Source organism: Coenobita brevimanus, chromosome 105 (assembly GCF_032717465.1).
Source record: "Coenobita brevimanus isolate Jiangsu-jjx chromosome 105, ASM3271746v2, whole genome shotgun sequence".
In the NCBI taxonomy this organism is placed as follows: Eukaryota; Metazoa; Arthropoda; class Malacostraca; order Decapoda; family Coenobitidae; genus Coenobita; species Coenobita brevimanus.
In genome coordinates, this window is record NC_137058.1 from 26,838,204 (window position 1) to 26,852,774 (window position 14,571).

Sequence of the window (14,571 nt, forward strand, 5' to 3'; positions counted from 1 at the left end):
GTTATGCCAAGAATATACTTAGAAAAAAAGGCTCCCAGATTCAAATAGGGCTAGGCTGGGAATAGTGGTATGATTAAATTGGAGACAAAGAGAGAAGATTATAAAAGTTAAAAGGCATTTGGTTATATATGCATCTTGAACAAGATCAATTGCAAAAGGAGCATTATCAATAATTATACTATTCAAAGTGGGAATATTTTCATTTTGCTATTAATAATAATAACTGCGAGTCTACATTTTACCAGTAAAAATATTATCTAAGTACAGTTCAGTATTTCTACATTAAAATCCTCAATTACAATTTATAGTACATTACTACTGTACCTGTATGACAAAAAATAAATCACCATACTATTAATACAATTCATCAGGTGGACAAAAACTTCTAAAAACGTGTAAAACGGGACAAAAAAACAAGAGATGGTGGGACAAAATTTCTTACCCGATCTACTCTCCGCCCTATGGATCTTACCCTCCACTCTATGCAGGCGGAGGTCAGTAAAGCTACGTTTGAGCTGGGTTAGGACCCCTATGGACGAAAACACACACAAGGCGTTAGTTCACCAAAAAGCAACCAAACACACACAGGCTCACACAAACACTTTAAAAATTGACACCAGCAGTTGGTCATAATTGATGATAAAAATAAAGACAATAAAAGGGTAGAAATACATAAGAAAACTATAGTCATTACTACTGCATTTCATTCTGCTTTCTTTATAAAGGCTTGCATGTGTTGGCCTTGGTCACCTAATAGTGGATCTCCATGCTGCTCTCTCTTCAGTCCTTTATCCCTAATGTCTCACTCTATGACCCCATTTCAAGCCTTTTTTGATATAGTTCATGCAACCTTACCCTTAACATTCAAATCTCTCACCCTCTGCACCCATTTGTCATACTCCATCTTCTCCACATGCCAAAACCTTGGACAATAATATAAAAACTGAAATCAACAGTACACTCAATCCTCGTAAATCGTGTGTTCATAAATCACGGATTCGTAAACGGGTAAGTGGCCATAAGACTGCCGCCAACATTAAATCACTGTTAAGTCATGAAAATCGCGGACCTAGGCACCAAAGGGGGCCTTTTCCGAGGAGAACCATAAACTGTGGCATTCAAACTGAAAATCGCGACCCAACAACCAATCACCACGCATCCCTGGTGGCAAGTGTGCATACTAATGCCGCCAAGTTGTTGTTGTTCTAGTCCTGCCAGTACACACACTACAGACCGTCACCGTGTAGTATGAGAGCTACCTGCCTTTTTTGTGCAACTTCCCACCGCCTCCCACCTACCATGGCCCCTCCTGACCCCCCGATGAAACACTCTAAGCAGTATGGCGTCAAGAAGCTGCCGCCGTTGTCATACAGTCAATGTTTGGAGCTCATTCATTGTGTTGAGACGGGAGAGAAGTTCTCAAAGCCGGCGAAAGAGTTTGGGAAGAATGTGTGCTGAGAGGTTCTAAGTTCTTCCCAACACACCCCACTCCATTCACTTATGCAACTTTGTCATAGGATTAAGGTGAGATGATTTAACACTGCTTATTTATATTTAATACATGCACTGAATATTCCTAAATTTTTATGTTTGTGTTTGATGGTGCCTAGATGGGCGTAGGTAGGGTGCTGTGGGGGCAGGTTGGCTAAATTCCAGACCCAAATTAATTTTTCACATAAGAGTTATTCATAAATCACGGAATTCATAAATCACGGCAGTGGTCCAGACCCAGATTGCCGCGATTTACGAGGATTGAGTGTAGATAAAAATTTATGATAAAAAGAACGGTAAAAGATGGCACGAAAAAAAAAAAAAAATGAAAAAATGAAAAAATATATAAATTTGGACAGATTAAAAAAAAAAAAAAAAAGGATGGAAAAAGAAAGGAAACTAGATTCTAAAAACAATAAGAAAATATTGAATGATCGAAGATTGTTAAGTTGATGGTAAAAAATAAATAAAGGTTACAGCCCATCCCATTTTCTTCCCTTTGAGATACAGGGGCCTGAGAGAGAACAGAAGCCCCAATATACCAAGTGGTCCAAATATAACTCCTCTTCCACTCCACCCGGTAATTTCTTGTGTTGCAGGGATGGCACAGTCAGTGTTATCAGTGTCTGTCCTGCATAATTTATTCATTACCTATTCCCACAGCCACCCTAACACACACCAGCTGACTGAGCTACTCCTGTAACACATTAGATACTGCCAGCAATAGTACATTTCTAGCAGAGTGTTATTTATGGACCACTTTGTATATAAGGGCGAATGACCAGCCAGCTTCCCAATGACAGAGAGAGAGAGAGAGTCTCCAGTCACCCTTGGGCATTAAACCTACACAGCAGCATAACTCAAAATGGGACATTCTAACCGATTAGACCACCATGCACCCCCAAGAATGAATGATGAGAATGAGAAAACAATTGCACCATGTGAAAAGGCATGTGGCATGTATGACTGCTGGACCTTAGGGAACAGAGTATCAAAAATATGCCCAGAAAGACTGATAAATATACACACAGAGAGACATAAAGAGATAGGTAAATGGGGGAGGAGGGGTAAAAATAAAAATGACAAGGGACATAAAGAGATAGGTAAATGGCGGAGGAGGGGTAAAAATAAAAATGACAAGGAAGGAATACCAAAACAAAAACTCAGAAATCAATCTACCCAACTGACTGGTGCAATTTTCAAAGCAATGGTTACTTCGTCATATAAATCCAACACACAACACACACCCAAGGATGTCAGTTCAATGTAAACAATATACAGGCTGTCCTTGTTGTAAGCTAAGAATGTGTTCCAATCACAACATTTGCCATACGTGTGGTGCTGTAAACTGGAGAGAGATGAGAAAATCACCTTTATAAGTAGCAACAAAACTTCACCCCCTTGAATCTGGTGACGTATTTTTTTTATTTATTTTTGATATTTCCGGATGATTTTTTTCCCCTTTTTTTAATGTAGGAAAGGAACCTTGTGCTGAAGGGGTCTAGTACTAATAGTAACTGCTAGGTTCATCTGAAATGTGAACCCAGTGGACTGGAGGCTGGAGTTGCCCTCCTCCTGCAGTCCACCATCCTCCTTTTGTTAGGGGATAAGAAGGGAGTTGAGGGATGTTTGTATGACCAGGCAGCTCCACCACTCAGTTATATCAGTGCTAACTTGTGAAGGCATCCCTCTCCACCACCACTGAAAGGGTTTACTAAAGCTTTATCTAACCCCTCATGGTTAAGAAGTCTGTCCAGTGTTGAATTAAATCATCAGGCAAACACAAAAATAAAATAATATTGTACATCACCAGACTGATGCAGTTAAAGATAACACTGGAACTTTAAAATACGATTTTCATCATTTGTTGTGGACTTGAAAAAGAAATTAAGTGATTAATAAATAAAGAGAAATATAAAACCAACTTATAACAAGGACTTACTGTACGACAAAGATATGGGCCTATATTCTCATCAGTTAAGAAGGAACCTTAGTAACTCTTCCTTATTAGCTTATATCTGTATCTGGTGCACTGATATCTGCTTGTAAGGTATTTATGTAGCCTATACTCATGTAAAAAAAAAAAAAAAATCAGACTAATAAAGAGCAGTATGAGAAATATATCATTAACTCAATCCCATGATGAAAATGACTTTTTTTTTTTTTCTCTCTCTCTCTCTCTTGCTGCATCTGGACACACTTTCTCAACTTACTGAGGAAATCTAACTGTGAAGAGTTTAACTATAATTAACCCCTCTTCATAATGTACCTCCAGAACTGAAAAAAACTGCCTAAAGATATCAAGAATAGCTAGAGCACATCAGTTCAAACATGACAAAGATCCCTCACACTTCAGGTCTGCTGATGGCAGTGCGTGCAGTATAATGTGGTCAGACTGGAGGGCCTGTGTCACTAGTAACCACGTGGGTTTATTCCTTCCCCAGAACTAAGGCTCACTGAATTCCATGCAACCATAGCTTGGTATTCAAGTTGTGGGAGAGGCCTTCCATTTGGTATACCATAATATAATAAGTTCTTGTACCAATATGGTTAAGGAAGAAATGATAGTAAGTCTCCCACTCTGATGAGAATACAGCCCAAAATCTAAACAAAGGGACCAGAGGGAACCAAAGAGGCAAGAGAGTATTACTGGGGAAGAGGCAGGGCAGGGGAATGCTTGTATCTCTGTAAATGTAAAATGTTAACCACTTCTGCCAGAGTATGTCATCCTTACTTTATTCTTGCAGTGACAAGATTACTTTTTTCAGCTTTGGAATGACTCTGAACTGGTGGAGTTGGTTATGGCCTTCAGTAGCCCCCTCATCACTGAAGGTCTGTCTTCAGTTGAATAAATTGTCTGATGCTGGCAAAAACAAAATTTTTAAAATGTCATCAGACTACAGGGGTTAACCACTTACTTAGATAACTTTTTTTTTTTTTTTAATTCTTGCCACCTTAAAACAATTTTTTACATCTTAGGACAGCACCCTGAGAGTGAAGGGGTTAATGAAAGCTATATCTACCCATTCTAATTCAAAGTCTCTCCTTAGCTGAATTACAGTAATTCATTAAATGACAGCAAAGGACGTAATATAAACATCTTCTGGATGAAAGGGTAATGCAGTGGCATGTCAAAGTATGAGACAATGAATTTACTAAGATTTGCATATTGTGTAAATTATTCTACGAAGTCTATCATTAATACTGTCCTATCATTCCCTCCTCTAACAGTATCCATTCTATATCCGATATGTTGGCTGTTCTTACACACCTGTGGCTACCTGGCATGCTCTAAAGTTTTACAGTTGTGCACAGATTACCTATCTCATTTACATCCAATCTGTCGGCTCTATGAATTCAGAAATCAAACACTTTTTAGGGTGCTATGTATTTCTATGACACATTCCCATTCAAGCAAGCATATGATTTCTTTCAATTTATATCTGAACAGCACCACCACTCACCCACACATTCCTGTGATATTCTAGAAATCAGCAAAGTTACTAAAGACTGTACTCTAACAAATGTAAATGCATTATCAAAAAGAGTGAACAGAGCTCGCTCTCACCATCTCTCACCCTCTTTCATACGAACAGAGAATTTTGTTCGACGATAAACAATACCTTTAATATGCAATACCTTATATAGAAAATAGGCCTGACACTAACATGCTTTTTACCGACATGCCAACATGGGGACGGCAGATGAGGTTTGCTGCAACTATAGTACCCAAGTAATGAACTACAATCACTGTCTTGATAGCTTCAATACCATATACAGTTCATAACTACAGTTAGAAAACAAACTTCTGCATGGAATTAATTCATCAATCATTACTGAACTGCCTTATTTACAACTATTACTCAATCTATTTAATTTGTACTCCAGTGCAAACTGTCATGCTTCACATATGTACACACATGACAATTCAGAGACTTTAGTAATCATATAAACTGTAACTGCATAAGTGTCCTGAATACTACAGTTCTGTTTATACAGTACTACATACTGATGCATCTCATACAATAGGAGATATTTTATCATTATATGACATTTATAATTTTCATGGAGACCCAACAACTGTACTGACAATAATAATTTATATATCGATCATTGTGTAGGTAACATTGCATTAGTTTTTCTCCTCAATATTTTCATGAAAAAATATATTTTCTGTATTTCATGATATTTAGATTAGCTTTTTGTATGAATATATTTTTTCTAGTCTGTATCAGTAATTTTCCTTGAATTTTCACATGAATGAGACACATATTTAGCTACTCAAAACACAAAAGTTCAGTTGAATGTAAACAGTCAAGGAAGAAGGTGCTTCAGTAGCAGATAACTTCCTTGGGGTGGCACCATGGGTTTCTAGGGTAAGCCAAACAGTATGGATTATGACACAACTTCCACACCCGGATGCAACGAGCAACACAGCAACCACCATGGGCTGTGGCCAGTGAAGGTTAAGTCAGGGAGCACAAGTTCAGGTGAGAGTTTTGGGAAGGGAAGCAAGCTGGGCAATAGAGTCACAACAAAGAGGAACCTCAACAGCAGTGTCCCTTTGTCAACAGGAACCTCTGTCACAGAAATTAACAGCAAGGGGAATATAAGGGAAGGAAGCAGGATCAGTACTGTACAGGGTCGAGCAGGAGTTGGGGTACAAATTGAGGGTTTGGTGTGACACCTGACTAGAATCATCCGCTTACCATAACCAGGAGAAATATCCGTTGATGTGGCTGTCAAGACAAGGGACTCAGACTTAGATGATCGCCGCAAATACGAAACCCCACCACAACACCAATATATAAATACAAGAAAAGGCTTTTCCCAAGCCAAAAACTTGTTTTCCTTTTTGACAGGAGTTGTGAAACTGCTTAGAGAAATGCGATAATGCTACAACTGTTTGCAAATACACATAGAGTAGTGGTCAGTGATGGGACTATGGTATATCAATACTTCCTAAACTGAGGAGGAGAGTGCTATAACTCCACTGTGCTTGAAAATTAAATGAAAAATTATCCCCCAAATTAAGGACTTAAACTGGGAGGATCTCTTGTATATAATGCTATGAGTCTGAGTCAGTCTTTTCTCCTCTGGACCTCATTCCTGACTGTAAGTATGAATTCTGACAGGGATACACCACTGGTCATCTCTTCACATACTTTCAGACTCCTGTTCTTCCTCTCATGACTTTAAGGACCTGTTGCTATTGCACCTCTGCCTGAGCCTGTCACAGATCAGTTCATTTCTACATTGTTTTGCTCTCTATGTTTTGTATTCTTCCATTTAGGCTGTTAACTTAAATTTCCTTTCAGGTCCTTCAATAGCTGCCTTACAGATGAACAGTGCTCTTCTAAAGCTAGCAACAGTAATGTTCTTCATGGATATGTCTTTTCACAAACTCCATTTCCTTTTACTCATCAGTGATTTGAGCCTTACATTTAATCTATCTATCTATTGCCAGACGCCCCAATCCCGTTTGGGGTGGCCACAAACAAATCGCCTCCACGTCGCCCTGTCCCCCGCCATTTCACTGCCCTGCTCCCAACTCACACCCCCCTCTCTCATATACCCCTTCAAGTTCTTCATCCATTGTACAGAATTATACCACAAGAGCCATTTCAAGTTCATAAAATAATGCTGTGGCACATAAACTTCTGACCTGTTAGCTATTTTGCTAGGCTCCATAGGACGGTATTGTTTTAATGCCACAAAACCCCAGATTTTCCACAGTTCTCCTCACTGCAAGGTTTACCATTACTATCTACCTGCATTAAGAAACATAAACCTTAATCTACCTTTGGAATTTCTTTTCCTTGTGATCTTTCTTAGACTGATACCACTACTAAGTACTTCAGCAGAATATGATGCATCAAGGAGGAGAGCCTGACATAATTTAACTGTGAAGCAGGTGCAGTGGAATAGTATGCAAACATTTACTCCTGGCTGTATATGACAGCTGTACACAGCATGAAATAGTGCTGCCCCAGTTCAGGCAGGAGTTGACCTTGACTACTGTATCAGCTGCTAGACGTTATCACTTTCCTACAATACTTGAAGGGCAGCTTCTTATACAATTACCCAATACAGAGTTATGGTGTCTATCTCTCTGGTTTAAGGTAGTGTCAACATGGTTTCCTCACTGACTACACTGCATGTGTGAGATGACTGGAAGCAAAATTACCACACCAATGGTGTAAACTGGCCAGGAGTAAAAACAAAAAGTGACATTACTCACTGCCTTCAATACGCCTACAAAACTGTGTGAATGAGAAATAAGATGTACAGTATACTGAGATCCATTACTATATTTCAAACCAATCACTGCTGTTGCTGCTGTTGTTCCCTAACCCGGTCTGTCTGGCTGAGAAGACTTGTTGACCAAATGTTAGCAACTGCTTCTGTAGGGCTGTCTTACAGGTACAGTACAGTACATACACTGTGCAGGGAACTAGCTCCCCCTCACAGTAGACAGCATCCCATAGCAGGTGCAGGGAAACACAGAGAGACTTGGCTCCTGTGTGGATACTACAGCTGCTTCACCCAGGGTTCACAGCATCACCACATGTAGGCTCCTTGTCAGTGTCATTTCAGACTGGTAGCTGTCTTATGACATCATAACCTTCATCCTAGTCCTATTGGATTTCCCAGTAATAAATAGGGTGGACACAATTCAGAAAAGAAGTATGAAACTTTAAGAAATATCAACAGCATGCCCAATGAAATGGGCTAATGACACTATGTCAGATAAATGCCTCCCCTTATAAGAAGTGTGTGGGGGAGGGGAGAGTAGTATTCATCCACTAAGTGCGTTTAGCAGCGTAAAGCTGGCAAATAATCAGGATGGGTCTTCCCCATCCAACAGCCTTTCACTTACAAGATATGAAAACCTGACTTACATACAGTCCTTCCTAGCTGTCAGTGATTAGGAATTTCATTAATTACATACTGAAACTAAGAATGAGTTTCATACCATACTCATTTTACTTACATTAACATTATGCACAATGAGACTTATGATATGTTATATACTCATACATATGCATTACCAGATCAGCAGACTTAACTTAGATTCATCAAACTAATCAGTCTAAAAATACTAAAGACAACAGCATAACTCTTCTGACTTTCCCTTTCACCTTAACTTACTTCCTCAGGCAACATATGACTATTGCAGGGTACCATAAAACAGCTATCTCTTTAACTCACAAAACATCGCCATCATCAGGACCTTTTTCCCCACCTAAAGATGGAGCTGAGGGAGGATTCAGAAACGAGGAAATATGAACTATAATACTGGGATAACTATCAACAGCATGTCCAATGAAACGGGTTACACAGTCATTTGCACATCATTCAAGCACATTGAATCGGGGCTGGTAATTTATAAATGTCCTTCACATACAACTGCCAGATAAGTTAATCCAGCAACTACTACATTAAAGAGAGAGAGAGAGAGAGACAGACAGACAGACAGACAGACAGACAGAAACCAACAAAATCCGGTACTTTCAATGGACAACTGGCAAGCCCATTTTACCCCATCAAGGTTTTGGGTTCCAAGGCTCAGCTACCATAGTCCTGCACATATATGGGTAGATGACCAGCCTATCCCCTGGTGGCAGTAAATGATCAAAAAACCTTCAGTCACATCCAAGGGATTGAATCTATGAGGGGTTGCCACTCCGAACAGAGCGTTGTAACCACTAGACCACTCACGTCACTTACCAGTTATGGAGTTGAGGGTTCCTGATCGCTGCTTGTGGTCGAAGCTGAGGTTGAGAGGCGCTGAGTCTTGGTGTCTCGATTTCTCCGCAGAATATTCAGCAGTTCCTCCCCCCGTGACCAGCTGCTTGTCTTCCCTAGAGAGAACACCATTTTCATAATCATCATCATCATCATAACCATCAAACAATCTCACCTCTCGATAACCTCATTCTCAATTACTGTACCTCTAAACAATCTAATCACCTCTCATACCTCTAAACAATCTCATTCTGGAGAAAAAAAATATGAATCACCCACAAAAATTTATCCCTAACACACACACACACACACACACAGATGGATAAAATATCTGGAGGAGATGAACATATTGGGCGAGAGCCAGTTTGGATTCAGAAGTGGAAGGTCATGTGTTTCCAACTTGTTGAGCTTTTACTCTAGAGAAATTGACAAGCTACAAGAGAGAGACACCTGGGTGGAGTGTCTGTATTTAGATTTAGAGAAAGCCTTTGATAAGGTACCCCATAACTGACTCATGTGGAAATTGGAACTCACAGGAGGACTGAAGGGAAATGTCCTGGAGTGGATGAGAGACTTCTTGAGAGACAGACAAATGAGGACAGTAATAAAGGACAAGATGTCCGGATGGAGGGAAGTAACAAGAGGAGTCCCACAGGGCTCGGTGTTAGCACCAGTAATGTTTCTGATTTACGTAAATGATGTGAAGATGGAGTGAACAATTATGCAAGTCTGTTTGCTGATGATGCAAAGATCTTGAGGACAGCAGAAGTCGAGGCAGACTGTAAAATGCTGCAGGAAGACCTAAATAGGATCCAAAATTGGAGCCAGATGTGGGAAATGAAATTTAACGCAAATAAATGTAAAATACAGTAATCCCTCTAATATCCGGACGCCCAATAACCGAACATCCCCACTAACCGAACCTTATCGTCCTGGGATCAAACATTCCCAAAATGGTCCGAAAATCCAAAAAAAATTGGAAAAAAAAATCGATTTTTTGCCGTCCGTAATTTGAACTTGCCGCGCGCGCCGCGTGAGAGCATTGTTTTGGTTCGTCATTCCTCCGACGTCCGATAGAGCGCCGCTGCATCCTCCCCACTTCCCGCCTGTCTCTCACCGCGACAAGACCTACGCTCTTCGCCATGGCTTGGGAAAAGTTAATGTGCAACACTTAAATTTAATGGAACATTATTTGGACTAAAGTGAACACTGTGAAAAGAACGGACTTCTGTGTGTTAGTGACTAAGTTCAGTGCAAGACTTCAGGAAGAGTGTAGTGCAAGTGCTTCAGGAAATCGTTCTTACTGTCAGAGTCCGAGAGGAGGCGGTTATTCATCGAGGTGGCCAGGGACTTGCTGTAAGTAGCCAAAATGTTTCATGTTGTACTATTTTCCAAACTATATTTACAAGAATGTTTCATATTGTATTTTTTCCCATACTATACTTACCAGAAAGTGTCATACTGTACTTCTTTCCATACTAAACTTACCTCATGCATGTGCAGTAGGAATGTGTTTTTCAGAGTTCGGTTAGGTTCGGTTAGGTTAGGTTCGGTTAGAGTCCATAAGTACCAGAATGTTTATTAATGTATGAACATACTTCTAAACCCACATTTTATGTGTCTATTGCATTTATTTCAGTCATTTATGTGCCTTATTGGTGTGATTTGGGTGTTAAATAGGTGCTATGCATGTCCGGAGGGAGTTGTATAGGTGTTTCTCTGTGTTAGGGTCCGTAAGTACAAGTCCATAAGCTGGGGCCCAATATCCGGACAAAACCAATATCCGAACCTACCGATGGCTCTATTGATCCGGATATTGGAGTGATTACTGTATTGGAAATGGGTAAGAGTGCCAAAAGGCCTTCACTGAAATACACAATGGGTAATGAACCAATAAAAAAAGTGAGAGAAGAGAAAGATTTGAGAGTGCTGGTCCAGGATAGTTTGTCACTGGAAAAACACATTAACAAGATAGTTAGAGAGACGTACAATCTCTTGACTAACATTTGAGTTGCATTCCATCACATGGTTGAGGAAATGATGAAAAAATTGATAGTGGCCATGATCCGCCCCAGGCTGGAACATGCGGCAGTAGTGTGGTCCTCACACAAGAAGAGAGATATAAGATCGAAAGAATACAAAGATCAACAACCAAGATGGTCCTCAGCCTGGCAGATCTGTTTTACGGAGAGAGGCTGGAAAAGCTGGACCTGCCTTCCCTAGAAGAAAGGAGAGAGAGGGGTGACATGATTGCAGTGTTTAGGGACGTGATGGGACTAGATAAAATTGATAAAAATTATCTGTTTGTGTGGGATGGGAGAGTAACAAGAGGACATGGAATGAAACTGAAAAAGCCAAGTTGTTTGAAGAAATATAGCTTTCCATATAGATGAATAGACCTGTTGAACAGCCTGGACAAATAGATCGTCCAGTCTAAAAAATTAAACGAGTTCAAAACAAAATTTGACATAATGAGAAAAAGAGACTGGACCCCATGAGCGTAGCTCATTTCCTGTACATCACAACTTGGTAAATAAATACACACACACACACACACACTTACGAATCACTCTCCTCCCCACTGGACATTCTTCTGGTGTATGGTCTCCGCCTCTGTCTGGGTGGTCGGAAGGCAATCTTGCGTACATCTGCTTCACCCTCCTGTGAGTTGCAGCGTTCTAAAGGCACAGTTCGTCGGTGTAGCAGCATTGGGTCCACTCCTGCTACCTCCTCCTGTAATATATGCAAAGAATAACACCATCAATTTAATGGTGTACAGTATCTTTATTATTTGCCCTAACAAATGTGCCACCATATGATTTTATTTAACCTAAGACATCTACAGCAATGAACATATGCTAACCTGGTCTGCAGGCTCTAAATATAAATATATACCCTTGGGTTGAAGTTGTTTAAACTACTGAACTTCATTTTAGTATTATGCTGCTGCTGAATTAACATTTTTCTTCACTTACACTGTAGTTCCTTGTGAAGTTACCATGCAGTATGAAATGAATGTTTTTTGTATTTTCAATCCCTCAGTCATGAACCAGATCTATGTCTCACTTAATTTTCCTTAAAGCAGCATTTTGCCCTCACACATAATGAGACTCTGAGTGATGACTATCTGTATGACAAATGGCCACCCCTTAAGGGATTATGGTGTCTGTCTATAGACAGACAGACAGACAGATAGAGCTGAATGAATGTTATAAACTTTCATGACTTCTTTACTGTTCACTGTTTCATATTTCTCTACTTATATCTCTCAAATTAATGATGACTTGTACATACCGAGAAAACTCTAAATACCTGTACCTTGAAAATTTCTCAGCAAATTCTGGGTAGAGATCAAGGACATCTAATATATAATCATCCATTACCATAACTTTCATTTTCATCATCTCATGTGGAAGTGCTGGAGAATGTCAGAAATATCCTGAAATGGTGTGGCCATGTAGAGAGAATGGTGAGTGAGGGATTGATTAGAGGAGTGCATGTGAGTGAAACAGAGGGGGGGGGGGAAGGGGGTGCAGGAAACATAGGAAGAGGTGGAAGGACGGGGTGTATGGAATGAGGGTGGAGGGAGCTGGAGAGAAGGCAGCCATATTGTAGATGACAAGTTGCATGGAGGTGATCTGTTTATGGTCACCACCTGGAATAATGGTATCTGTCTATACGAGTACTGTAGTACATACTGCAGATGAACAGATGCTGTAAACAGATAGCTGGATACATAATTATAGATAAACAGATACTGCGTGTATAGACAAAAGACAGGTACAGACAGAAAGATACAGATGGACAGATAACACAGATAGATAGATAGACAGGAAGGTAAATAAATGCCTCTCTACTTACATCTCTCAGATTAAAGGTGATTTCTAAATTTCTTGAAAACTCCTCGGCAAATTCTGGGTATAGATCAAGGACATCTAAAATGTCATCCCTCATTATCCGATGGAGATCACAGTACGTCAACGCCCGAACATTACACGATGATTTGCCAATGGTCGGGTAAATACACGGGTTCTCCCCAAATATATCATCCTTACCTGTAGGAAAAAATAAATTTTTATATAATGACAAAGAATCATCATTACCATCATCATTATTACTGTATTACTATTGTTACTACTGTATTATCATTATCATCATCATCATTATTATCATCATCATCATCTTGCAAAGCAGATTTTTTGATACTGAAAGAAAGCATGCATGCAAGCTAGCATGCACACGCATATGAGGGTGCAAACACACACACACACACACACACACACACACACACACACACACACACACACACACACACACACACACACACACACACACACACTTAGACTTAGAGAAGGCCTTTGACAAGGTACCTCATAAGAGACTAATGTGGAAACTAGAATATATAGGAGGACTGAAGGGGAAACTTCTGGAATGGATGAGAGACTTTTTGAGAGACAGACAAATGAGGACAGCAATAAAGGATAGGATGTCTGGATGGAGGGAAGTAACAAGTGGAGTCCCTCAAGGCTTGGTGTTGGCGCCAGTAATGTTCCTGATTTACGTAAATGATATGGTAAATGGAGTGAACAGTTATGCAAGTCTGTTTGCTGATGATGTAAAGATCTTGAGGAAGGTAGAGGTTGAGGAGGATTGTAAAATACTGCAGGAGGATTTGGATAGGATACACAATTGGAGCCGGACGTGGGAAATGAAATTTAATGTAAAGAAATGTAAAATATTGGAAATGGGTAAAAGTACCAGGAGGCCATCACTGAATTATTTGTTGGGTAATGAATTAATCACAAAAAGGAGAGAAGAGAAAGATTTGGGAGTGCTGGTCCAAGATAGTTTGTCACCAGAAAAGCACATTAACAAGATAGTTGGAGAGACTTATAAACTCTTGACTAGCATAAGAGTAGCATTTCATTATATGGATGAGGAGACGATGAAAAAATTAATAGTGGCCATGATCCACCCCAGGTTAGAATATGCAGCGGTAGTGTGGTCCCCACACAAAAAGAAAGATATAAACAAGATTGAGAGAATACAAAGAACAGCAACCAAGATGGTCCCCAGTCTGGCAGACCTGTCATACAGAGAGAGGCTGGAAGAGCTGGATTTGCCTTCCTTAGAGGAAAGGAGAAAGAGGGGAGACATGATTGCAGTGTTCAGGACCATGGTGGGAGTAGATAAAATTGACAAAGAAGATTTGTTTGTATGGGATAAGAGAGCAACAAGAGGACATGGAATGAAATTGAAAAAGTCAAGCTGCTTGAAGGATATCAAGAAATATAGCTTTCCTTACAGAAGTATAGACTTATGGAATAGCCT

At 39.9% G+C, this 14,571-nt stretch overlaps 1 protein-coding gene across 1 annotated transcript in view; it reads right to left on the reverse strand.

Moving 5' to 3' along the window:
* Positions 1 to 14,571, reverse strand: part of sei (potassium voltage-gated channel seizure) — a 362,440-nt gene that overhangs the window by 133,920 nt on the left and 213,949 nt on the right. The window contains exons 13-17 of the mRNA XM_080285287.1: positions 13,102 to 13,295; positions 11,804 to 11,973; positions 9,223 to 9,356; positions 6,201 to 6,230; positions 443 to 529 (exon numbers count right to left, since the gene is read on the reverse strand). Of these exons, the coding sequence (XP_080141413.1) occupies positions 443 to 529; positions 6,201 to 6,230; positions 9,223 to 9,356; positions 11,804 to 11,973; positions 13,102 to 13,295 (615 nt within the window). The remainder of the gene's footprint in view (positions 1 to 442; positions 530 to 6,200; positions 6,231 to 9,222; positions 9,357 to 11,803; positions 11,974 to 13,101; positions 13,296 to 14,571) is intronic.